This window comes from Chrysemys picta, chromosome 1, assembly GCF_011386835.1.
Source record: "Chrysemys picta bellii isolate R12L10 chromosome 1, ASM1138683v2, whole genome shotgun sequence".
Classification (NCBI taxonomy): domain Eukaryota; kingdom Metazoa; phylum Chordata; order Testudines; family Emydidae; genus Chrysemys; species Chrysemys picta.
The window spans coordinates 7,714,711-7,740,184 of NC_088791.1; the positions used below are offsets into that span (position 1 = coordinate 7,714,711).

A 25,474-nucleotide genomic window follows, 5' to 3' on the forward strand; every position below is an offset into this window, starting at 1 on the left:
TAAAGACGTGGAATTTCTCTTTTCCCGCCCAACTCCATTTGTCAATGCACTTCACCAGAATGATTTGTATGGGGGAGGTGGGGGGGGGAGTCGGGGAGCTATACTCATTTACAGGGAAGAAAGTTTGAGTGCTTTGGTAAAGTCCTAAACCAACAGCAATGCACGAGACTTTGAATTGTCTTGTTTTATTAGTCAAACATCATACAAAGTCATCCTGTACACAACAGCTTTATTTTTCGTCTGCTTTATTTTAAAAAATGATTAGTTACAAAACACTTCCTCCCAGTAGATACCTTAAGTATCTTACAAATGTTGTTTGAGTGCTGAAGTTTCCTTTTAAAATCTATTAGTTTTTAGAATACTATAAATATGCTTTTTGTTCCAGAATCCTGACATTCTGCTATTTACAAGAGTTCCATCTAGTGGAAAACAGAAGTCCCACAAGTCAAATGGTACCATTAGAAAACCAGTGAGAACTTAATGTAGTGTTGATTGACCAGTCGCAGACTTAGTGATCTGGAGAAGTAATCTTGAACACACTGAAAATGTACAAAAATCCTGCTGCTCATATACCACATGCATGTTGTGTATCTTATGTACATAAACACGCATTTATAAAAAGCACTTGCTAAAATGGACTAACATCTCTAAGCTTCAAGTAAACTGTTCTTCCCCCTACTGTTTCCATATGCAGCTGTACTAACTTCAGAAAACAAATAATTTAAAATACTGTATACATTAAAATAGCTCTCTTCCTATGCAGCTGGAGTGGGGTGCATCTGCTCCTCTACTAATACTCATTGGCTACCCTCAAATAATTAACATCCTACTAAAAAAGGGAAAACTACTACCTCTGCCTTTGGTGCCGAGAGCTTTAGTCTGTAACAGCAGAACCCCAGCAAGTTACCTTTATCTAAACTATTTTCACAGAAGCTTCATTCTTTGTCACTGGAACCACCGGTGCTGTCCTTGAATTTCATCACCTGCAACACATGAAGTTTCACGAATAGTGTTTAGTAGCTGTTTCCATGGCACCGGCTACCCACTCTATGCTGTGTGACAGGAAGGATGTTCTATACGTTTACGTGGGCTAACCACACTATCAAAGCGGAACAACATCCAGGCATCTGGTCAAATGACTGAAACTACCAGCTGGTGGTACCTCCAGTAGTCTCTCACTATGGGGAAAAAAAAACAGGAGTACTTGTGGCACCTTAGAGACTAACAAATTTATAGAGCATAAACTTTTGTGGACTACAGCCCACTTCTTCGGCTGCATACAGAGTGGAATAAATATTGAGGATATATATATATATATATATATACAGAGAGCATAAACAGGTGGGAGTTGTCTTACCAACTCTGAGAGGCCAATTAAGAGAAAAAAAAGTCTGAAGTGATAATCAAGCTAGCCCAGTACAGATAGTTTGATAAGTGTGAGAATACTTACAAGGGGAGATAGATTCAATGTTTGTAATGGCTCAGCCATTCCCAGTCCTTATTCAATCCTTTGTTGATTGTGTCTAGTTTGCATATCAATTCCAGCTCCGCAGTCTCTCGTTGGAGTCTGTTTTTGAAGTTTTTCTGTTGTAATATAGCCACCCGCAGGTCTGTCATTGAATGGCCAGACAGGTTAAAGTGTTCTCCCACTGGTTTTTGAGTATCAGGATTCCTGATGTCAGATTTGTGTCCATTAATTCTTTTGCGTAGAGACTGTCCGGTTTGGCCAATGTACATGGCAGAGGGGCATTGCTGGCACATGATGGCATATATCACATTGGTAGATGTGCAGGTGAACGAGCCCCTGATGGTATGGCTGATGTGATTAGGTCCTATGATGATGTCACTTGAATAGATATGTGGACAGAGTTGGCATCGGGCTTTGTTACAAGGATAGGTTCCTGGGTCAGTGGTTTTGTTCAGTGATGTGTGGTTGCTGGTGAGTATTTGCTTTAGGTTGGGGGGTTGTCTGTAAGCGAGGACAGGTCTGTCTCCCAAGATCTGTGAGAGTAAAGGATCATCTTTCAGGATAGGTTGTAGATCTCTGATGATGCGCTGGAGAGGTTTTAGTTGGGGGCTGAAGGTGACAGCTAGTGGTGTTCTGTTATTTTCTTTGTTGGGCCTGTCTTGTAGAAGGTGACTTCTGGGTACTCGTCTGGCTCTGTCAATCTGTTTTTTCACTTCAGCAGGTGGGTATTGTAGTTTTAAGAATGCTTGATAGAGATCAACCTCAGCCTAGATCAATCCACACAAGCGGTCCATTTCCTGGACACTACTGTGCTAATAAGCAATGGTCACATAAATACCACCCTATACCGGAAACCTACTGACCGCTAAACTTACCTACATGCCTCCAGCTTCCATCCAGGACACACCACACGATCCATTGTCTACAGCCAAGCTCTAAGATACAACCGCATTTGCTCCAATCCCTCAGATAGAGACAAGCACCTACAAGATCTCTATCAAGCATTCATCAAGCTCGTTCACCTGCACATCTACCAATGTGATATATGCCATCATGTGCCAGCAATGCCCCTCTGCCATGTACATTGGCCAAACCGGACAGTCTCTACGCAAAAGAATTAATGGACACAAATCTGACATCAGGAATCATAATACTCAAAAACCAGTGGGAGAACACTTTAACCTGTCTGGTCATTCAGTGACAGACCTGCGGGTGGCTATATTACAACAGAAAAACTTCAAAAACAGACTCCAAAGAGAGACTGCTTAGCTGGAATTGATATGCAAACTAGACACAATCAACAAAGGATTGAATAAGGACTGGGAATGGCTGAGCCATTACAAACATTGAATCTATCTCCCCGTGTAAGTATTCTCACACTTCTTATCAAACTGTCTGTACTGGGCTAGCTTGATTATCACTTCAAAAGTTTTTTTCCCTCTTACTTAATTGGCCTCTCGGAGTTGGTAAGACAACTCCCACCTGTTTATGCTCTCTGTATGTGTGTGTATATATATATATCTCCTCAATATTTATTCCACTCTGTATGCATCCGAAGAAGTGGGCTGTAGTCCACGAAAGCTTATGCTCTATAAATTTGTTAGTCTCTAAGGTGCCATAAGTACTCCTGTTCTTTTTGTGGATACAGACTAACACGGCTGCTACTCTGAAACTATGGGAAAACATTTTCAGGCAGTCTGCTCAATTCTCCCTGCCCAGGGCTCCTCCCTTGCCCACAAAGGGCTCTGACCCCACATCCCTTTTTCTCCTTGGGAGTGTAGGAGAAAGGGGGGTGCAGCTTGTCTCTGCTTGGCCACAGTAGTGCAGGCTTCATCACCCCTGCCCCCAATCCCTCTCTTTCCACTGCTCAGTGTAGGGGAGGGTGAGCTGGATTCCAGGTCTCCATTCAGGGCACGACAACCCCCCTCACTCAATTCCTGCCACCCTGACCATCGCAGCCAGCAAAACGGGCCCTCAGCTCAGCAGAGGCTGCTGCCTGCTGTCAAGGGAGAGGCTGTTCCTATTCCACACCTGCTGTCCCAGCCGAGCTCAAGGGGAACACGCTGCAGCCCCCCCCCCCACTGTATAATTACCATGACAACCCTTCATCCCTGGAAAGTCTGTGCCAGCAGTTCTCAACCTACAGGCTGCACGTGGCCCAAATAGGCCGCAGCTTTGGCCCAGCTGTGCGCTAAAAAAATTCAAAATTTGCCGCTCTGGTCTGATAGGGGGGCAGGGCCGGCTCAGGGAGGGCTCCTGCCACCTGGGGGCTGGTGAGTGGGTCTCTGGGCTGTGAGGGAGTGGAGGACGCTGGGAACCAGAGGTTTGTGGGGTGCCAGCTTTTAGATGGGGCTCTGCACCTAGGGACTCGGCTGCCGGCCTGCCTCTGGCGCGCCACTCCTGGACCGGCGCAGGAGTCCCAGCTGCCCGGCCCTGTGTGGCGGGATCCCGGGGTCAGGCTGCCCGGCCCCACGCCACGGGGTCCTGGTCCAGCTCCCCACGGTGGGGTCCCAGGTTCTAGCTGCTTCCCAGGGCTCCCCTTCTGGTCCCCTCTGTGGAGGGTTCTCTGGGGGGCAGGCGCTGGGCATAGGGAACTGTAGGGGGGAAGGGGGGAAGGGCTGTGGTTATCAACCTGCGGCCCACAGTGATAAACAGGTTGAGAACCACTGGTCTGTGCACTAACAACCTGCATGTTAACACAAGGTTTGTGCTAAGGGCTTATCTACACTGCAGTGTTAGCGTGAGTTGTCACCCCAATCTCTAGCTCCTGGGAAATGGTGCTTTGTACCTGAGCTAGTTGGTCTGTCCGGGAGGAGTGGGCCTTGGTTTAACGCTCGACGGCGGCTCCCGCTGGAGCAAGTGAGCCAGCAGTCACTCTGCCGCTCCAGTGGCTTGCAGCGTGCGAACGCTCAGCAGAGCTATGCTAGCTCCAGGAGTTCATTTGCTAGCACAGCAGTGAAGCTAAGCCCTGCGGCGTTACATGCGCACCAAAATAATCAGAGAGTTCAAGCTAACAAGTGCCTGACTTTTGGTTGCATAGTCTTACAGAGTTCTTTCATCAAGACCCCCTGCTGATCCTGGTTTTTAAACTGGGGGAGGAGTGGGGAGCAATCAGGAGGACAGTGGCCGCAAGACAATTAGGCAGGGAAGGCCCTGGTGGCAGGGAGCTGGAGAGGTGGCGAGGGGAGGAAGAGATGCAGGGGCAGGAGAGCAGTGGGGTGCAGAAGAGGTGGGAGGCCAGGCGGCTTGCGTGGCAAAGTGTTGCAGAACAAGGGGCGCAGACTGGGATTCTCAGGAAGAAGACAAGAGCCTAGCGGAAGGGTTTGCTGATACAACTTCGCTGTACCCGTTTTATTTGTGCGCAGTCCAAGAGTCAGCACTGCCCTTCGACAGGCTCAACTCTCTGACCGAGGGAAGCACAGATACTCCGCTGACCACTGGAAACATGCAGGCTGGGTATGAGGGGCGCTGCCTTGACCTCAAAGCTTTAAAAAACTGCACTGGAGTCAACAGTGAGCACATGACAAGGCAGGTAAGCGAGTACGTTCCCTTCCGGAGCCCTACGATGCCTTTATTTGCGTTCTGGACCCTGCAGCTGTTCCCTTTTTCAGCTGCTGGAAAGCAGCTGCCACTCGAGCAATCCCTGGCTCGGCTGTGGCTCCCTAGCCCTTGATGCAAAGCACTAGTGCAAAAGACAGCAGCACTCGGGAGTCCCAGCTCCTGGGTCTTGGACACACAAAGGGTTTAGCTACAAAGGTAACTCCCTCTCCCTCTCCCAAAGCACCAGATGGAGCCATTGAGTAGTCAAGCTCCTGCAGTGACTGGGAGGAAAAGAACAAGACAATGACAAGCTGTAATGCCCTATCGCCCCCTTGTGGAACAGGCTAGATCCGCCTCATCTGAGTAATTCTAAACTCCAGTATCAGAGGGGCAGCCGTGTTAGTCTGAATCTGTAAAAAGCAACAGAGGGTCCTGTGGCACCTTCAAGACTAACAGAAGTATTGGGAGCATAAGCTTTTGTGGGTAAGAACCTCACTTCGTGACAGGTTGGATCACAGAAACCCCCTTGGGAGCTGCCACCCGATGTGCAAAGACTACCCCTGCTTCTGTTTTCCCTGCCAGCTCAGGACTCCAGCACCCTGGCTGGCTCCTGGCACAGACCCAGGGTCTGAATCACTTGTCCCAAAGCTGCAAGTTTACCTGAAAACAGCTCACAGTAGTGTGCTTGTCTTTAGCACTCAGATGCCCAACTCCCAATGGGGTCTAAACCCAGATAAATCTGTTTTACCCTGCATAAGGCTTATGCAGGGCAAACCCAGAAACTGTTCGCCCTCTATAACACTGATATGCACAGATTTCCATTACTTGCATCTGAAGAAGTGAGGTTCTTACCCACGAAAGCTTATGCTCCCAATACTTCTGTTAGTCTTAAAGGTGCCACAGGACCCTCTGTTGCTTTCTAAACTCCAGGACTCCACTCTCTCCCCACAGAGCACTGATCAATTCCCTCTATTATTGAGAAGTCTGTTACTAGATTTGCTGCTTCTGCAATTCCCAGCATGGGCATTAGCGCACTTCCTGATAGAGGGATTCACATTGTAAGCATTCATTTGCTCTTACCAATAGCTGCTTTGAAATGGGGCAACCACGTTCTGCACCGTTCCAGAGAAGTTATTTACATCCGTGACTAGGATCCCTTTGCTTTCGAAGACCTCTCTGCTGACACTGGGCTTATCTGCAAATGGAAAAGCAGCCGTGAGAAGAATTCCCTTGAGGAGATGAAACCGTTCTCTTTGCTCAGGGAAAACCTCAAGTAACTCAGCAAAGTCAAACGGACATGTCTAACCAGCAGGTATTCCCTTCCTCATGTTCATCTCCCTGGTGAAGTGACGGATTCCCATTAGTATTTGCTGTTTTGCAAATTTCAGCAGCTAATAATAAAATGATCAATTATAAGGAAACACATCAGTGCATTAAACAGCCTTGAAAAATTGGCACCCAACATTTACCAAAGCAGGCAGAAAATTCCCTTGCCCTTTACTGTGACGAATGATAATGAAACATTTTATCTGCCTGACCAAAAAAAAAAAGTGCACTGAGCAAGTGAAATTTTGCAATACAGTACAACAATCCCGAGAGCGGCGCTGGCATGGGAGACCTGGTTCATATTCCTGCTCTCCTTGTGTGACCCTGGTCTATGCATCAGCTTCCCCAGCTCTAAAGAGCAGGTAACACTATCGCTTCACGAGGCTGTTCTACGCTTTAATTCCTTAAATGCTTGTAAAGCACTGTGAGATGATCCGAGCGAAGGGACTCTAGAGTATGCTACACCAAATATAGTTATTAGCCCTGCCTGGTCCATGGACCCATCTATTTTCTACCCTCCTTGACTGAAAGACGGCACAACGCTTTGTGCTTACAAGCAACCACTCGGCTACGCAAACCTCACAGAGCACGTAGGCAAGGCAGATCAGTATTAGCATTATCACATCATCACGCTCCTTTGGAAGAAGGGTGAATGGAAGCCCGGAGGTCAGATGCATCCTTCCAGTAAAAAAGCCAGACAGTAACAAAGCTGGGAGGACAACAAGATGTCTGTGCTTCTGGTCCTCTACGCTATAGATGCATCCCTAGGGTGACCAGATGTCCCATTTTTATAGGGACAGTCCCGTTTTTTGGGACTTTCTCTTATATAGGCACCTATTACTCCCTACCCCCATCCCGATTTTTCATGGTTGCTATCTGGTCACCCTACACATCCCCCTTTATCAGGATAAGAGGACGCTACAGGTGCTTGCCTCACAAGCTTTGAATTAATAACAGTTCAACTCCCAAAGGAATCTTTTCTTATTTTCACCAATTATAATTCATGTCAAAATCTGTTTGTCATAAAAAGGGAATGTTTAATAGAATCCATAAGAACATTAGAACGGCCCTACTGGGTCAGACCAAAGGTCCATCTAGCCCAGTGTCCTGTCTTCCGACAGTGGCCAATGCCGGTGCCCCAGAGGGAATGAACAGAACAGGTCATCATCAAGTGATCCATCCCCTGTTCCTCATTCCCAGCTTCTGGCAAACAGAGGCCAGGGACACCAGAATTATGTGCAACCGGACATCCCTGTTTTGTTACCCTGGCCTCGTGCTGTGTTTCACACCCTCCTACCGTGCCTGTCCTTCGTTAGCACATAAACAATCTGAGGGCAGACACTGTCTATTTGCCGATTGTAAAGCAGCCAGCACAATGAAGCCGCAATGCCGACTGGGGCTAAGGGGTGCTACTGTAAAACAAATCAGTCGTGGGGTCCTGAGCTCAGCTCTTACCTGTGAGATACACAGCAAACCTAGCACTGATCTGCTGAACCTGCAGGTTCAACAAGCACTTCAGATGCTCGGATTTTGTGCACGATTTGGAGTCACACTGATGGTAGTGAAGAACTTCAATGGTATTGGCTTCCTGGCACGATTTCAGTAGCCAGTTCTTTTTGTGCGCAGTCGAATCCACCCTGTGGGAACAGAAACAAGTTTTACCCCCTGAATCATGGCGTCAGTTTACGTTCAGACCGAATAACCCTGGATAATATTTAAAGCCTTCGTTCTACACACCTGTTCCTTTCCCCTTGACTTTCCTGCTTTTTAACCTGTGCCAATACAATTCCGTTAGTAATTGTCACTCCAGCTCACCCCCACCCCGCCACCTTGCAAGGAAGTTCCCCAAGGGAGCTCCCAAAGCTGACCACTGCTTAGCTGGTCTTAGGGTGGCTTGTTATTGTCAGCTCAGGTGTCTTGTTACCAGCACTGGAACAGGACTTGAGAAGGGCTGCTTGAGTCTAATTGGAGTAATGGTTCCATCGATGTAGCTAACACCTACACATGTTACACACTGCAGGATCCTGGTCTAGTAGATTCTGAAGAGAGAGCCCAGTGAGGGTACGTCCATGCTGCAAATAAAACACTGCAGCAATGAGCGTCCCGCTACGGCACTAAAAATAGCAACCTAGATGCTCCCACTAGGGCAAGAGCCCGGGCTCTGAAAGCCACCTGGGCCCGAGCGGGAACGTCTACATGGCTGTTCATCACTGGAGTGCGAGCTCGAGTCTGTAAACCCAGGTTCTCGGACTTGCGGCCGTGGCCTTTGTTTTGTTCTTTTTGCAGTGCAGACGTCGGAGACCCAAAGTTTCTGATTCAAAGGGACGCACTGTCCAATGACCAATCACATTTCCTGCCCTGTGTTCACGCGTTAGGTCGCCGAAGGTGAAAGAATTTTAAAAATATATTTACTTTTCACCAATTTTCCTTTCTGTACTTCTCTCTGCTCGGGCAGTGAAAACAGACTGCTCAGTTTTCACCTTTGATTCTAGTAAGTTTCACCTTCTGTCTCACTCACTAGCAGGAAAAAACACAGCAGGGGAATGTTCAAATCCAAACAAACTGTTTTCATTTTAAAAAAACACAGAAGCAATACTATTAAATGGACATTGTAAACTTTAAAACAAATTACTTTTTAAAAAACGTATGGGTCTTACAAGTAGGGTGACCAGATGTCCCGATTTTATAGGGACAGTCCCGATTTTTGGATCTCTTTCTTATATAGGCTCCTATTATCCCCCACCCCCATCCTGATTTTTCACACTTGCTGGCTGGTCACTCTACTTACAAGTAGCACCTAAAATGACTGACTGATCGAGATGTTTTTTCCAGCATGCATAACTTTTTGTCCATTTGACAGTACTTCCTGAATGGTTGGTGTCACTGTTTTCCTGGCACAGTCAAGTCCCCTCATTGTTTGTGTGAGTCTTTCACACAGCAACAGGGGGAAATGTTTAAAAAAAAAACAACAAAAAAACACAAAGCCACAAACATTATTCCGGAAACTTAGTGGCTGACCTAGGACCACAAAATACTTGGAACTCTTTTTTTTGAAAACCGACTAGATTTCAGGTTGACAATGTCCCTTTAACTTTAGCTTTTGTAAAACTCTGCCTTTACAAAACTTACGTTGAGCCTAATTTGATCTGACAGTTTAATAATAATACAGTCCAATCCACTTTATCTGAAACCGCTTAAGGGAAATTTGTAAAATTAATAATTTCCTTTTGAATATCAATTGAAAAGACCACAACCCACTCCAAACAGCCCTCAAAAAACCAAACGTTGACGTCCTTCCACAGGTAACGCTCCCAAAGATTTCAATGGGAGCTTTGCTCAATAAAGACTTCAGGATCTGGCCCAATGCCAGTAACTCCAGTACAGATTGTAGTTTTATAATTACCTACACAATATAACTTTATTTTCAGTGTAGCTGCACAGTTTGTATGTGCACTGGATGAGGCAGGTCTGGTGGAAAGATAGTATGTGATCATTTAATTAAAGACTATCCCCATATGCACAAGCAACCTTAATTCTGGCATTTTCTAACTCGAGAGTGCTTGACTTTGGAAGCATAATCTCTTTTACCACCGTTGTGTGTGCTTTCACTGAATGAGGCCTTTTTTTCACACTCCCCAGGTTTAACCGATTAAAGAAGTGTTTTTGCTAATCTGTATCAGATGATTTTTTAACAGATTTATTTGGACGTAAGCTTTTGTGGGTAAAAAACCCACTTCTTCAGCATGCATCTGAAGAAGTGGGTTTTTTACCCACGAAAGTTTATGCCTAAATAAATCTTAGTCTTTAAGGTGCCACCGAACTCCTTGTTGTTTTTGTGGATACAGACTAACACGGCTACCCCCGATAGATGATTTTTTATAACCTTTACTTGATTTATAGATGGTCTGGATTTAAGATTTTAATTATAAACTTGCTGGAACTGGTCCTTGTCTAACAAAAAATTGCTCACATAAACATAAAGGAACATGAGCAGAACTTAAAACCCTCTAATCAGTCCAATAAAGGACCAAGACAAAGTTTTAGATGCTTAACTAGCCCTGTCAGTCCGTACTGGACTTTCTGAAGACTGTGATGTCAGGCTGTATCACTCATACAACTGATAAAAGGCCATGCAGAGGGGCTGGAAGCTAAATGAATCTGATGGGGCCTGGTCTACAAGGTGCCACAGTGCGGACTCCGGGGGTGTGATTTCTAGAGCACTCCAACATGTTGCGCTCAGACTTCTCCATAGACCTTGCTGGCGTGGTCTTAAAGGTACCTAATGTGCATGAATGTAGTCCTGTTTGAAATAGGACTACATCCCCACAAACAAGAGATCTTGTAGTTCGTGCCAGCAGAGGCTACATAAGGCAGAGTGCTCTAGAAACCACACCCCTGTAGTCCACACTGCAGCACCGTGTAGACAAGCCTTGGGAAACCAGCCAGCCAGTGCTGTCATTACTTTAGAATCTCAGACTCGTAGGACTGGAAGGGATCTCGAGAGGCCATCTAGTCCAGTCCCCTGCACTCAAGGCAGGACTAAGTATTATCTAGACCATCCCTGACAGGTTTGTCTAACTGGCTCTTAAAAATCTCCAATGATGGAGATTCCACTATCTCCCTAGGCAATTTATCCCAGTGCTTAACCACCCTGATGGTTAGGAAGTTTCTCCTAATGTCCAACCTAAACCTCCCTTGCTGCAATTTAATCCCATTGCTTCTTGATCTATCCACAGAGATTAACAAGAACAATTTACCTCCCTCCTTCTTGTAACAGTCTTCTCTTCTCCAGACTAAATAAACCCAATTTTTTCAATCTTCCCTCATAGGCCATGTTTTCTAGACCTTTAATCATTTTTGTGGCTCTTCTCTGGACTTTCTCCAATTTGTCCACATCCTTCCTGAAATGTGGCACCCAGAACTGGACACAATGCTCCAGTTGAGGCCTAATCAGCGCAGTGTAGAGCAGAAGAATTACTTCTCGTGTCTTGCTTACAACACTCCTGCTAATACATCCCAGAATGATGGTTGCTTTTTTGGCAACAGTGTTACACTGTTGACTCATATTTAGCTTGTGGGCCACTATGACTCCCAGATCCCTTTCCGCAGTACTCCTTCCTAGGCAGTCATTCCCCATTTTGTATGTGGGCAACTGATTGTTCCTTCCTAAGTGGAGGACTTTGCATTGTCCTCACTGAATTTCATCCTATTTACTTCAGACCATTTCTCCAGTTTGTCCAGATCATTCTGAATTTTAATCCTATCCTCCAAAGCACTTGCAACCCCTCCCAGCTTGGTATCATCTGCCAACTTTATAAGTGTACTCTCTGTGCCATTATTTAAATCATTGATGAAAATACTGAACAGAATTGGACCCAGAACTGATCTCTCCCTGGGGACCCCACTTGTTATGCTCTTCCAGCTTGACTGTGAACCACTCTCTGGGAACGGTTTTCCAACCAGTTCCAGTTCCGCACCCATCTTATAGTAGCTAAATCTAGGTTGTATTTCCCTAGTTTGTTTATGAGAAGGTCATGCAAGACAGTCTCAAAACCCTTACTAAAGTCAAAATATACCACATCTACCGCTCCCCAGCCCCCCCACCCCATCCACAAGGTTTGTTACCCTGTGAAAGAAAGCTATAAGGTGGTTTGGCACTATTTGTTCTTGACAGATCCGTGCTGACTGTTACCTTATGTCTTCTTTTAGTTTTTTACTTTCTTTGTAGTGAAGCAGCCACTTCCACTTTCCATGACAGTTCAGCTTTTCCAGTGTTTTAACTATTTCCTTCAGCTGACCTGTGGGAATAAAACATTTCAGTATGGAGTCTGAGAATCAGGTGGTGTCGGCAAACCAGATGTCCAAGTATTACTACATATAGAAGGCACATTATCGTGTTCTTAAAGAGCAAAAAGTCAAAAAGAGTTTTGTATTATTTTCAGTGAGAGTTCAAGGGGTTATTAGAACAGAGGCATCTTTCATCTCCTTCTCGCCAGTGGATCCAGAGAAGGTTGGTATCGGCCAAAAGACATTACCAACTAAACACTGTCCTTTGGCCTATGTAAAATCAATTAGTGGGAATCTCTGCCTAGTTTCTAGTGTACAGATGTTCACACCACAAAACACTCCCATTCTCATTGGAATGAACTGACATCACAGCTGTCATAAGAACAGCCATACTGGGTAAGACCAGAGGTCCATCTAGTCCAGTATCCTGTCTTCCGACAGTGGCCAATGCCAGGTGCCCCAGAGGGAATGAACAGAACAGGTAATCATCAAGTGATCCATCCCCTGTCGGCCATTCCCAGCTTCTGGTCAACAGAAGCTAGGGACATCATCCCTATCCATCCTGGCAAATAGCCATTGATGGACTTATCCTCCCTGAACTTATCTAGTTCTTTTTGAACCCTGTTATAATCTTGGCCTTCACAACAGCCTCTGGCAAAGAGTTCCACTGGTTGACTGTGCATTGTGTGAAGAAATACTTCCTTTCGTTTGTTTTAAACCTGCTACCTATTAATTTCATTTGGTGACCCCTAGTTCTTGTGTTATGAGAAGGAGTAAATAACACTTTCTTATCTACTTTCTCCAAAGCAGTCGTGATTTTATAGACCTCTATCATATCTCCCCTTTATTGTCTCTTTTCCAAGCTGAAAAGTCCAAGTCTTATTAATCTCTCCTCATATGGAAGCCGTTCCATACTCCTAATCATTTTTGTTGCCCTTTTCTGAACCTTTTCCAATTCCAATATATCTTTTTTGAGACGACCACATCTGTATGCAGTATTCAAGAGGTGGGCGTACCATGGATTTATATAGAGGCAATATGATATTTTCTGTCTTATTGTCTATCCCTTTCTTAATGCCCGTGACCGGCCACGGACACTGAACTACCCTCTCAGCCCTAGAGATGATCTCGCATTGTCATGGTTAAGAAAAATTGGTGATGGTGCCCATTTTGTGGACAGAGGGAAGCCAATCTGATGCCTTTCACAAGCATTAAATTCAATACACAAAAGAAAAAAGCCTCTGGCAAGTTCTCTTCTGGGCGAAAATGCTCCATCCTGACTGGCTTTGGGAATATTGGCATCTGCTACAGACCAACATCTCTCGACAGGCTCCTGACAATGCCAAAGCCTTTTAGAGCCACATGTTTCCCTAGATAGCCATCGTAAGCCTGTGCTCTATTTAAGTCACAGTTATTACAGTGCTGTAATCATCCTCTTGCAACAACTACCAACGATTTTCATGGGTATAAAGGGGGTGGGGGTAATTAAGACTCACCTAAAGTTACAGTTTCTAACACTTCATCATCAGAGACCACAAACCCCCCCATGTGAAACAGCTCCTGATAAGTGTGATCAGTTACGTCCTCTGGGCTGTCCACTCCAACAAAGGTTACGTTTGGGCAGTGCTTTAATCTCAGCAAGGATGGGATCTGTTAAAGGCAAAAACATTCTTCATGTACAATATGTACCTTTTAACTGGTGAGACTTCACACCATGTAACCAGGGACTTCTCTCATTCTTTCTTTTTCCAGGAGACGGTGTCCCCCTGCTGGACCCTTGAGGATATTGCCCATTTCCTACTGTTTTATGCACTTCATCATCAAGTCTCCACAGCATAGCCCCTCCGGGCTGTGGATGACTCAATGGGACTCTGTAGGAACCTTTTAGGCCTCTCTTTAATTTAATTAATGGAGATATCCTATCTCCTAGAACTGGCAGGGACCTTGAAAGGTCATTGAGTCCAGCCCCCTGCCTTCACTAGCAGGACCAAGTACTGATTTTGCCCCAGATCCCTAAGTGGCCTCCCTCAAGGATTGAACTCACAACCCTGGGTTTAGCAGGCCAATGCTCAAACCACTGAGCTATCGCTCCCCCCCAGTGGTGATCACTGGGAGGAGATGAGGTACTTCTCGCTCATTCCGAGCCACAGGGCTGAACCCACCACACTGCTCCAGCGCACTGGCAGCAATGCAAGAACTACGAGTATGTCTACACTGCATGCGAAGCCCAGGCCCTGCCTCCTCCTGACCACAGACACAAGACGCAAAGCAGCCGGACTCAGGTCAGCGAGCACTCAGAACCCGGGTCCAAAGAGGCTGCTAAGGGGATGTGTCAGAGCCCAAGTCCTGCCGTGACTCAGGTCCATGTTCTATTGTCTTGCAGAGCGGACGCAGCCCAAGCCGCAGATCTGAGTCACAAAGTCTGCACAGGGCAGTATGAACGTTAGCGTGGCCATGAGACCCGGGTCCAGCAATTTGAAACCCAGATTTACAATGCAGTGTGGAGGCGTAAGCATGGGCTTGAGAACAGTGAGTCCACAGACCTGGGCTTAGTGTGCAGTATAGACATGAGACCGGATAGAGTAATCAAAACTGGGTCACAGGGTACAGTGAACTCTAGTACGTCTTAAAACATGCAAGCTAAAAAAGACAGAGAAAAGCTGGAGCTGTGGACAGGAAGGGGGTACTTTGATAAATAGTCTCTGGTCACATCTTAGAATTAGCAACTACTGGGATAGGCTAACAGGTAACACTGAGGAAATGCAGGGTTTACAATTACCACACAGGCCCCAGAGAAGTATTCTAAATGCCACTCTGCCCTAGTATAATGAGAACATAATTTCAGAAAGTGGTAATTCCTGTGTCTATTCAGTGCAAAGTGACTTCAATGAAAGCCTCACCTGGGTCTTATACCTTGTGTACAGAACAGTAACTCCTCACTTAACGCTGTAGTTATGTTCCTGAAAAATGCGACTTTAAGCGAAATGATGTTAAGCAAATCCAATTTCCCCATAAGAATTAATGTAAGGGGGAGGGAGGGGTTTAGGTTCCAGGGAAATTTTTTTTACCAGACAAAAGACTATATTATCTATCTACACCCACACACCCACACACACACACACCTACCTTTAAACAAACAATTGAATACTGGTACACAGTGACGATGATTGTGAAGCTTGGTTGAGGTGGAGGAGTCAGAAGGTGGGATATTTCCCTTACTGCTAAATGATGAACTAGCAATTGGCTGAGCCCTCAAGGGTTAACTCACTCTACTGTACAAGGCAGCAGGAAAGGAGGGAGGGGAGACAGAGACACACACCCTGTGTGTGTGAGAGAGAGATGTGCATTGCCCCTTTAAGTACGAAGAGGGGGGTCAGAAGTACACTGCCTTGTTAATTAGATCAGCAAGCTGAGGGCAGCTGCAGCTGCTGCTGCCTGGAAGCTCCCTCTGTCATGTCCCCCCCCCCGCTCTATGGAAGATGGGGTAAGCGAGGTGCAGGAGCAGGGGGGAGGGGGACACACTGACATTAGCCCCCCGCTTCCTCCCCCCGCACAGCAAGCAGGAGTCTCGGGGAGCAGCTCCAAGGCAGATGGGAGAAGCAGCACATGGCAGTAGGGGGAGGGACAGCTGCAACTGCTAGCCTGCTGGGCAGCTGCTGCACAGGGAACTTAGGGGGGCTATCGGTCCACCCTGGTTCTAACTACCCACCAGCTAGCTCCACCGGGCTGCTCTTCCTGCAAACAGTGGACAAAGCAGGTGGCTGCCAAACGACGTTAGAAGGGAGCATTGCACAACTTTGAACAAGCATGTTCCCTAATTGATCAGCAACATTAACCGGGACGACTTTAAGTGAGGAGTTACTGTACTTAGACTCTGCAGTGTTTGGTGCTCCTGGAATGCTGATGGGATCTTAACCGGGGCCTATGAGTCAGGAATTCCTGCATTCTAACCCTGGCTCAAACTAGTTTACTGTGCAGACTTGGAAAAGCTAAACTTGGTTAAACCAGACAACCCAGACTGGTGCCTTGCCTGGTTTGTACTGACTTCTGAGGTCGCTAGCTATTTTGTGATCTAAAGTGGAGCAATGGCAGTGAAAGAAATGGGCCCTCTGTTCTTTTTTTTTTTTTTACAACTCCATAGCCATGTACCTTGCATAAGTATTAGGTTAGCTTTACACTGCAACATCTTTAGGACATCACCAATAGGTATGCAGACATGAACAATTAAAAATAAAACTCTGGATAGGTGAACAATTAGAAACCTGTTTAAAAATGGACTGTCGTATTTAGAAATGGCGTTTCCAGTTTTGGCACAAGAAAGATACTTCTGAACCTACTTTATGAATATGCAAAGATATGTCCTCATTTCTAATAATGACCATCAGTCCGTTTGTCTCCAGGTGTTGTGTTTTACAGAAATTCAAAGGTTCAATTTCAGTGTGGCCACTTTTCTTCAATAAGCTCTGAAACACAAATAAATCATTGCAATAAAGTAAGAATGTTTGTATGGCCAACATATTTTACACCTTACCAAAAATAGGCCATTTAAAATGATTTCCAGTTGTGTGTGAAAGCGATGATTTATCTGCAAATAACCTGGATATTCAGACCCTGGATATGCTAAAGCCCAGCATGAAAAATAAATCTTGTTTTGTTTAGTTACTATTAGATGGGTTTTCTCCCCAATCCTGCAAGCAAATTTATATGAAGTTTGAATTTATATAATCCAGGCTTGTTTGATGAGAGTACCAGTCAGGACTGGAAAGAGTAAGCTATTTTATCAACATGCCTAAGGCAGGGGTTCTCAAACTGGGGGTCAGGACCCCTCAGGGGGTCACAAGGTTATTATATGGGGTGTCGCGAGCTGTCTGCCTTCACCCCAAACCCCACTTTGCATCCAGCATTTATAAGGGTGTTTGTTAAATATATAAAAAAGTATTTTTAATTTATAAGCAGGGGGTCGCACTCAGAGGCTTGCTATGTGAAAGGGGTCACCAGTACAAAAGTTTGAGAACCACTGGCCTAAGGTGTATTTCTGTTATTGATTATTTTGTTTCTAAAATAATCTAATTATCTGAACATTCAACTTACTGTAAATATCAACAAAAAACTTTAAAACTAAATTGATCACTTACTCAAACACCACACAGGCAAAGAAAGAATAAGAAAAAACGGCAAGCGTTTTGCAGTGGACTCTCCCTGTGCCAACCAGTCTGCAGTGAAGAGAGATTCAGAACGGCCAGCACCTATATCATCTCAACTCATCAGCACAGCAAAATCTATTTTCGTACGCTAATATACTCTTGGTTAGATAAACATCTCCATCTGTATATTACATGGGCTCTCGGGGAAGTACGCTACAGCCACAATGCAGAGAGTAGATGACCCAGTATTGAGACAGCATACTAGCTGATTTAATTTTACATTTTTTAAAGTTCGCTTTATAGACAAACTCCACTGCAGAATTAAGTTGCTGAGGTAAAAAAAAAAATGCACCCAGTCAATCACCTACATAGAAAAGCATGAGTAAGCAGATGGGCTTTCCACCACATCCTGGAAGTCAGGCTATGGTTCTGTGGCTGTCTACGAGAGTCGGCCGGAAAACAGATCTACCTTCCTGCGTAAAATGTTGCATGTTTGAAATTTTTCTTTTGTCCCACTCTGGGACAAAAGGCCAAAAATGCAAAATTTTTCAGGGGAAGGGTGTTCAGGAAATATTCTCTTTCGGGAGCACTGAAACAGAATCTTTTGGCTTCCTGGCTGTCCACTTGTAAGACACTTGTCAACGAAATTCGCAAGAGCCTGCCTGCCGGAGAGGGAGAGAGTCTCCAAGTGACATAGTCTGGCAGCCCTCCAGGAAAACTTTTGTCAATGTCACGGGTAGAAAGGGCACTTGACCAAGGCCTTGCCGTCAGGCAGCTGGGGAGCCCTTATTTTGATTTTCCCAATGGAAAAAAAGTCTCTTTTTTTCCCCCTGCAAAACTGACATTTTCTTGTGGAAAATTTTGTTTTTGTGAAAAAGCCCTTTTTTTGGGTCAGAAAAGGCACAACTGGGAGCACAGAGAAGGCCCTGGCACACACCATTGTTTTACCACCTGTTTTCTAGACCAGTTCAGAGCTGGTATAGATAACAACAGTGGTAAAGATGCCAGGGACTGTCTACACTAGCTCTGCAACGTTGCCACTTCCAATGCAGCTGAAACGGAGAGATTTCCCCGCCAAAACTCTAGAATAGATAGAGTCTAATTGGGGAAACAAATTCTAGTGTCAAAGACCCCCCACTGAAAACCACCTTACAGTAGCACACAGATGTTCAAAACACTCGGACTCTCGGTTAAACTTGGCTGTCACAATCAGGTGCAGTGAGATAGGCCGGTTTCTCAGGTTAAAAAGGAATCAAACCATGGACTGTAAGGTTTTTTTTAAAAGCACCATCATAAATGTCTTGAACTGTGATCAAAAGCAATCAGAAGACGCCAGTGCAGTTTATGGACCACTGGTGCAATGTGCTCTCTATGGAAAGAATTGGCCACCACGTCACCGGAGCAAGTAAGCAAAACCTAAATCAGAAACAGTCATAGTTGTGCCAAATGCAAACAAAAAAAGGCATTTCAAGCCAGAGAAGCCACCTGAGACTCCGGGACAATCAAGGAGCCAGGATTATTCCTAAACTGTGCAAAGCCATGACAAAGGAGGAGCAAAGGTTGCCTCACATTCTTCCCAGTATAAACATTTTTAAAAGATGATGAAGCATATACAAACGACTGCCACGGTACAGCCTGGCAAACTCAAACCGTAGTCATCTGGCACATGGTTTTGTGTGGTTTGCCAATTCTTTACTATTATGAACAGAAAAAATTTGAGGAGCTGGATTAGCCTTTAATGCCTGAAGTCCACCTCTTTTCTTTGATCACAAGTGAAAATGAATCAGTGATCGCTGATCCTAGTTCCCTCTGTGTATGCATCACTAAACTACCACACACTTTGGCATAATTTGGTTTGAATTACAGCTCCAGAGAGCCAAGATGAAGTAGCAGAAGGTGTTACTGATCAGGACTGAAATCCTCTAGGACTGACACAGCAGGAAGATACTGCAGGTCAGCATTAAGAAGCATTGGCCAAATTGTGTGAGGAAGCTTGCATAGAGACCGCCTGTGTCATAGCCACTGGTACCAGTTCAACGTTACAAGAAGCACTAAGATCACTCACAATTTTAAATGAACTAGGAAGATTTAGAAATTGCCACATTACCTTCATTCTCACAAAGAAAGGATCATCTTCTGTTTCAACCAGGTAGAACATACAAGCATTTTTGCAAGCCTCTTTAACAACACTTTTCAGTCTGTAGTGTAGAGTGTTGCATAAGTCACTAATCATGTTCTCATAGGAGGCTGTTCTTTTGGGGAAATTTGTGCATTTTTTCCTTTTGCCTGCAGTCTCTTCTGAGGTAGTGCTCTGACCTCTTCCTTTGTTACCCACATGTACATTGTTCAACATCACCCTGTTGAACTCAGCATATTCATTTAAAATGACCGAAATATCCCCCCGGGATTCTTTTAGTTTATCATCATATTTTAACTTGCTGAGATGTAAAGGAATACCATAGTCACGGCCCTGGCTTTTGACTTTTGCAGCATTTCTTTCATTGCTAAATTTATCCTGCCATGGCACAAAGAGAGGTGGTGCGGCAAAATCTGTGTATATATCGTTTCTCAGGTGCCAACTTGAACTACGCTGCCTTGTATCTGAACGCACAACAGTTACCAGAAGGGGACTCCTACTCCTGGGTGGTGCATTTAGACTAGGGGCTTCAGGAGCCTCTCTGAGGGGCAAAGTCTCAGGCATTACCTGGGCAGAAAACTCTTTTGGAAACATACTGTTGGAGGTAGAAAGTTGTGATTTCTGGCTCTTTATTACTTGTTTTAGCTTATAACTGAAACGCAGACATTCCATATCTAAAGTATTCTGGGTAAGATCATCAATAACCCTCCAGGTCCTAATCAATGAGCTTATTAAGTCCGATCGTTCCACAGAATGGTCATGTCTCTTTGAAGACTGTAAAGGTCTAGTTTTGTCTTTGTGTTTTTTGGTAACAATAAAGTTGGTATAATCCCTCAGGGTGCCCTGATCATCTTTAATATTGACAAACGGGGGCACATACCTATCGTCTTCCCTAAACCCAATGGGCCAGCCTGACTCCACAACTGAAAATCTTTTGTCTGCTTCCAAGGAGTCCCAGCCATCCCTCTTCCAGTTTTCATTCTCTGAGCTTATACGTGAATAATTGTAATTAGTCCTTGTAACTGCTGTTGCACAGATCGCACCAATGGCTCTTGTACCACAAGAGCCCCTACATTTAGCTGTGGGATGGACCGTACCTCCAAAGTATTCCTGGTCAGAGTCTCCAGAAAAAGACTCATATGATAAACTTTCAAAAGTCAAATGCACACCTCTCTCTCTGTTAGGGAATTCTGTACCTTGGTGGGCCAGATGTTCCTCCAAAATATTCTCAGTATCACTAGGCTCCAGAGTCTCTCTAGAGTCTGGGTGTGCACATAATGTTGTAGGCATTTGAACAGAGGAACCAGGGATTTCTTCCCTAGTGACATCGGAGTCGGTCTGATGTAAATCAGCAAACAGATTAGATTCTTCCATCGTACAATCACTCTGCAGTTCTGTTATTTCACAAACAGAACTCTGGTCACATGCTTCTGCGAACTGTTCCTCCTCCTCTTCTAAGATAGATGCAGGGCTCGCAGCAGGACTAGTGCTTCGTAGATCAAATTCCTCACATGAGGTGGGTTCTTCTTTGTCATCATTCTCTACTAAGTCTGCTACTTTGCCGACAGGGATTTCATGTTCTAAAAACATGTCTTTCTTTGCCCGTTCTGTGTAACAGGAACCTGAGAAGTCTTCCACAGCAGAAGAAGCTATCTCCATCACAGCTATTTTATCAGTGTGGTCAGAATTCATACTTTTGGAAAATACTGGATTCTTCTCACTTTGCTTTAATAAACTAGTGTGCACATCTGTCTCTCTGCTGATGGGGATACTATGTGGCTGAAAAGCAACAGCAGTCAACAATTTTGGGTTAGTACAAGTGGGCTCATCAGTTGGAGACATCTCTTCCTTACTCCCCAGTAAGTCTGCTCTTTTAACTACAGAGGTTTCGTGTTCTAGAAATGTGTCTTTCTTTGGTCGTTCGGCGTAACAAGAACTTGAGGAGTCATCCCCAGCAGACAAGGGTATTTGACTCTCAGAGATGGAGCACATTTCCGTCGCATCTCTTTGATCAGTGTGGTCAGAATTCATATTTTTGCAGAGCACTGGATCATGGTCACTTGGCTCTAATATACTTTTGTGCAGTTCAGTCTCTCTGCTAATAGGACTGCTGTGCTGCTGGAAAGGAGAGCCAGTCATCCATTCTGGGTCAGTACGAGTGGGCTTGTCAGTTGGACTTGTCTCTTCCTCACTCAAAATAAGACTGTGCGTATGCTGATGATTTGCCAAATGAATGTGTTTCAAGTCCAAATGTTCTTTAGCAAAAGATTTTTCATTATCCGCTGATATGATACAAGCTGATTCTACCAATTTGCAAAGAGAGGCCTCATGTTCTCCATGTGTAATAAGCATAGTTATCTGGTTTAATTCATCATTACATGGTGACTTTTTAGTCACAGAACAGACTCCAGTATTCTTAAATTTGTCACAGCTTTTCTCAGCTTCAGAGTCAGCTTCCAAATGTGTATTTTCAAAGACTAGGCATGAGCTTTCACTTGCTCCTGAAGATTTGTTCGGCAGCTCTGTTGTGTCAGTAGAAGGGCTCTTTTGCTCTCCTTGAGTTGCTGTATTGCTTTGTACTTGATTTGATTCTTTAATACTCAGAGAAGTGCAATCGGCAGAATCAGTTCCTCTGTCTTCCTGAGAAATGCAGCTGTCCTCTACTGAATCACTCTGCGCTGATGACTTAATTTCTTCAGCTGGTTGGACAGTGACTTCTTGGTTCTCTGGAAGCGCATCTGCAGATTGTGTTATTTCATCAGAAGGTACGTCCTGGACAGGACTTGCACCAGGTGATAATGTCAGAGTTAATACACTATCAAAGGGTTCTTCCAAGTCAACTGGACTGATCGCTTTGCTCTCGTCAGGTATGCAAATTTCCTTAGGAAGTGCTAAATTGATTGGATCCCGGTCCATAGCTGCATCATTAATTTCTTCAGCTGGTTGGACAGTGACTTCTTGGTTCTCTGGAAGCGTATCTGCAGATTGTGTTATTTCATCAGAAGGTACGTCCTGGACAGGACTTGCACCAGGTGATAATGTCAGAGTTAATACACTATCAAAGGGTTCTTCCAAGTCAACTGGGCTGATCGCTTTGCTCTCCTCAGGTATGCAAATTTCCTTAGGAAGTACTAAATTGATTGGATCCTGGTCCATATCTTCATGTTCCAGATCTGCATCATTACTTTCAGAAAGTGCTAAATCAATTGGTTCTACATTTATACTTTCATAGTCAAAATCTTCCTCCTCCTCCTCCTCCTCTCCCGGGTTTTCTAATGGATCATACGCTTCTCTCCCTTTTCCACATGGGCTATCATGTTCTGTGCTCTTCATAGTCCCTTCTAATTGAATTGCTTCACAGAGACGTTGTGATTCATCACCACCACCCTGGCAATGGTCTTTATCCTCTGCAGAGAGAGTGATGTTGTCCAGTGTCTTTCTTTCCTCGGAAATGACAGTATCATCACTAATAATCGCTGGCTGTTCATCTCCCTGCTTCTCTGGAAATTCAGTCTGTGAAAACGCAGAGTCACTCTGTGAAACTTTACTTAAATCAAGGGCTTGGTGTGCTTCATCGGGGTCATCAGTGGAAAATTCTTCAGGTCTTATCCTTGTATCACTGGGTTTACCAGAAGGGCTGCAGGTAGAGCTACTGATGGAAATTACAGGGTCCAGCAATTCCTCTCTTTTGCTCTTCTCTTCATCAACCTGAAATTACAAAGTTCGAAATTCAACTACTGAGAAAGACAAATGTAGGAAGAGAAACATTCTCTAGTTGCAGAGATCTATCTTTTTAAAGCCTCAAACTTTCATAAGCCAATCTGGTTTAAAAACCCTAGAGAAATGATTTTAAATTCACATCCCAAACATTTTACTGCCAAACTCTGTCTTCAAAATAGACAAATGAGCCCATTCATGTCCCCTATCCTTCCAATTCCCCCTCAACATCTGCTTCTTCTGTCATACTTATAGGATGTTGGCAGCTAACAACAGCTAGGGAGATGGCAAGTAGGAATTCCTGATTTTTTGTTTTGTTTATTTGTATTTTAATATTTATTTTATAAAAAACTGCCTTGAAACCATCTCATGGGGCACATAGCTAATCTAACCTCACACTCTTATCTCTATCACCTTCGTCCTCTCTTTCCAACTTTACTCTCCCTTATTGCGTCTTGTCTGGAATTAGATGTAAGTTCTTTGGAGCCTGGAACTGCCTCTTACATTTGTACAACACCGAGCATAATAGGTTCCTGATCCCAATTATGGCCTCTGGGTGCTATTGCAGTACAAGAAATAGTGAAATCAACAGACACTGTTTACATTAATCTGAGAGCTGAATTTGGCTGTAAAAGCTCTGATTTTTGTCCATGTGGGGCTTGATTACCTGGTGGGGTAATGGGCTCTCCAGGGGAGTGATTTCTAAAGCACACTAATGTGTTGTACATTAATTGGTCTGTGTAGAGCCTGCTGGTGTGCTTTAATGTAGTACTGTTTCAAACAGCACTATGTTAAAGCACACCAGCAGGGTCTACATGGACCAGTTAGTGTGCAACATGTTAGCGTGCTTTAGCAATCACTCCCCTGGAAAGCCCATTACCCTACCATGTAAACAAGTCCCGGTGGATAAAAGTAGTATGATGTAGACCCAGCAGGGTCTACACATTGTATGGACCAATTACTGTGCAAGACATTCGTGAGCTGTAGAAATCGCACCCCCATAGAACACATTATCCCACCATGTAGACAAGCCCTTGGGTTCCTCCCGAAGTACTTCTAAATTTATAGTACAATTCTAAACGTGTATTAAAAACCTTTGGTACGTCCTTTAAAATGCAAAAGGGGACCCCATTCTATAGTTTCGCAATTTGTTCAAGATGCTCCAGGAGACCCAGTCTAGGGGCTGGGTGCTCTATCCCAAAGCCGAAAAGACTATCAAAAGGTAGCCCAGAAACAGGTTGGGAACAGGGCCCACAGGGTGGGCTGAAGAGACGCCCTGAAGGGCAGAAGAGCCCTTTGGTTTGTTTGGATCTTTGTAGTTTGGACTTTTGCTACCATGGAACAGGTTATGTTTGTTAGTGACTTGCCCATGGGGCTTCGCCACATCTCCAGCACAGACTGGTGTCTGGAAGGCTGAGGATACCAACCCTGGGGAAAGAAACTGACGCAGGGAGTGCCATGCTCGGCCAGTAGGGGGCATTACAGGGCAGCCATACCCCATGACACACACCCTAGAGAGACCCCCCCACCCCAAACATAACAAGCTATCCCAACCTCAACAGTTAAACCACTGTCCCTGTCCCCACCCCAACCCAAAACACCCCTGCAAACAGACAGCCTTTGCAAGGGGACAACGAAGTCCAGCTGTATTGGACTGAGGGTGAGTGAATTCCAAACACAAAGGGCCTTCATGAATGGAGAATGTCTGGACAGAGTACACAGATGGGGACTCCATTGGCCGAGCACAACGTGGCCGTATCCCATGGGGAGACAGGGTGCCTCTCAAGTAAGCAAGTCTCAAGCCACTTGCAGTTTTGTCTCAGCAGTGAATGAACGAATGACTGAAACGCCGGTCAGCTTAAAGAGGCCCTGTAAAGCTTTTTATTTTTTTTTTAAAAGGATGGTTTATGATCCTGAAATCAGCATCTATAGACTTAAAAAGGAACAAAACCATCACCCACACGCCTTCTGCCAATCCGTCCTCATTTGTCAGCCAGGTCATGAGTTCATCAGGGTCCACAGTGCTTCATGTGCAACAGCGAACAGCTTAATTAGGGTCTAAGCAATGAAAATCGGGGCGAACATGCTCCCAGCCTCTGCCTAGGTGTCTGTGATCCAGGGCCGGCTTTAGGCCAATTCCACCAATTCCCCCGAATCGGGCCCCGCGCCCAGTGGCAGGGCCGCCAGGGGGTTCGGGGGGAAGAAGTGGCCGAGAATCCCTTCCCTGGCTAGAGGCTCCTTTTTAATTTTTACTCACCCGGAGGCGCTCCGGGTCTTCGGCAGCACTTCGGTGGCAGATCCGTCAGGCGCCAAAGACCCGGAGCGAGTGAAGGACCCACCGTCGAAGACTAGGAG

The 25,474-nt window shown here is 45.1% G+C and overlaps 1 protein-coding gene across 6 annotated transcripts in view; it reads right to left on the reverse strand.

The window, feature by feature from the left end:
- Positions 1-169: 169 nt before the first annotated feature.
- Positions 170-25,474, reverse strand: part of TASOR2 (transcription activation suppressor family member 2) — a 77,084-nt gene continuing 51,779 nt past the window's right edge. For all 6 annotated transcript variants that reach the window (XM_042859493.2, XM_065552666.1, XM_005311846.5 and 3 more), the window contains 7 exons: positions 19,373-23,110; positions 16,459-16,584; positions 13,618-13,771; positions 12,027-12,132; positions 7,790-7,971; positions 6,089-6,203; positions 170-983 (listed from right to left, as the gene is read on the reverse strand). In XM_042859493.2, coding sequence (XP_042715427.2) covers positions 980-983; positions 6,089-6,203; positions 7,790-7,971; positions 12,027-12,132; positions 13,618-13,771; positions 16,459-16,584; positions 19,373-23,110 — 4,425 coding nt within the window. In that variant the 3' untranslated portion in view covers positions 170-979. The remainder of the gene's footprint in view (positions 984-6,088; positions 6,204-7,789; positions 7,972-12,026; positions 12,133-13,617; positions 13,772-16,458; positions 16,585-19,372; positions 23,111-25,474) is intronic.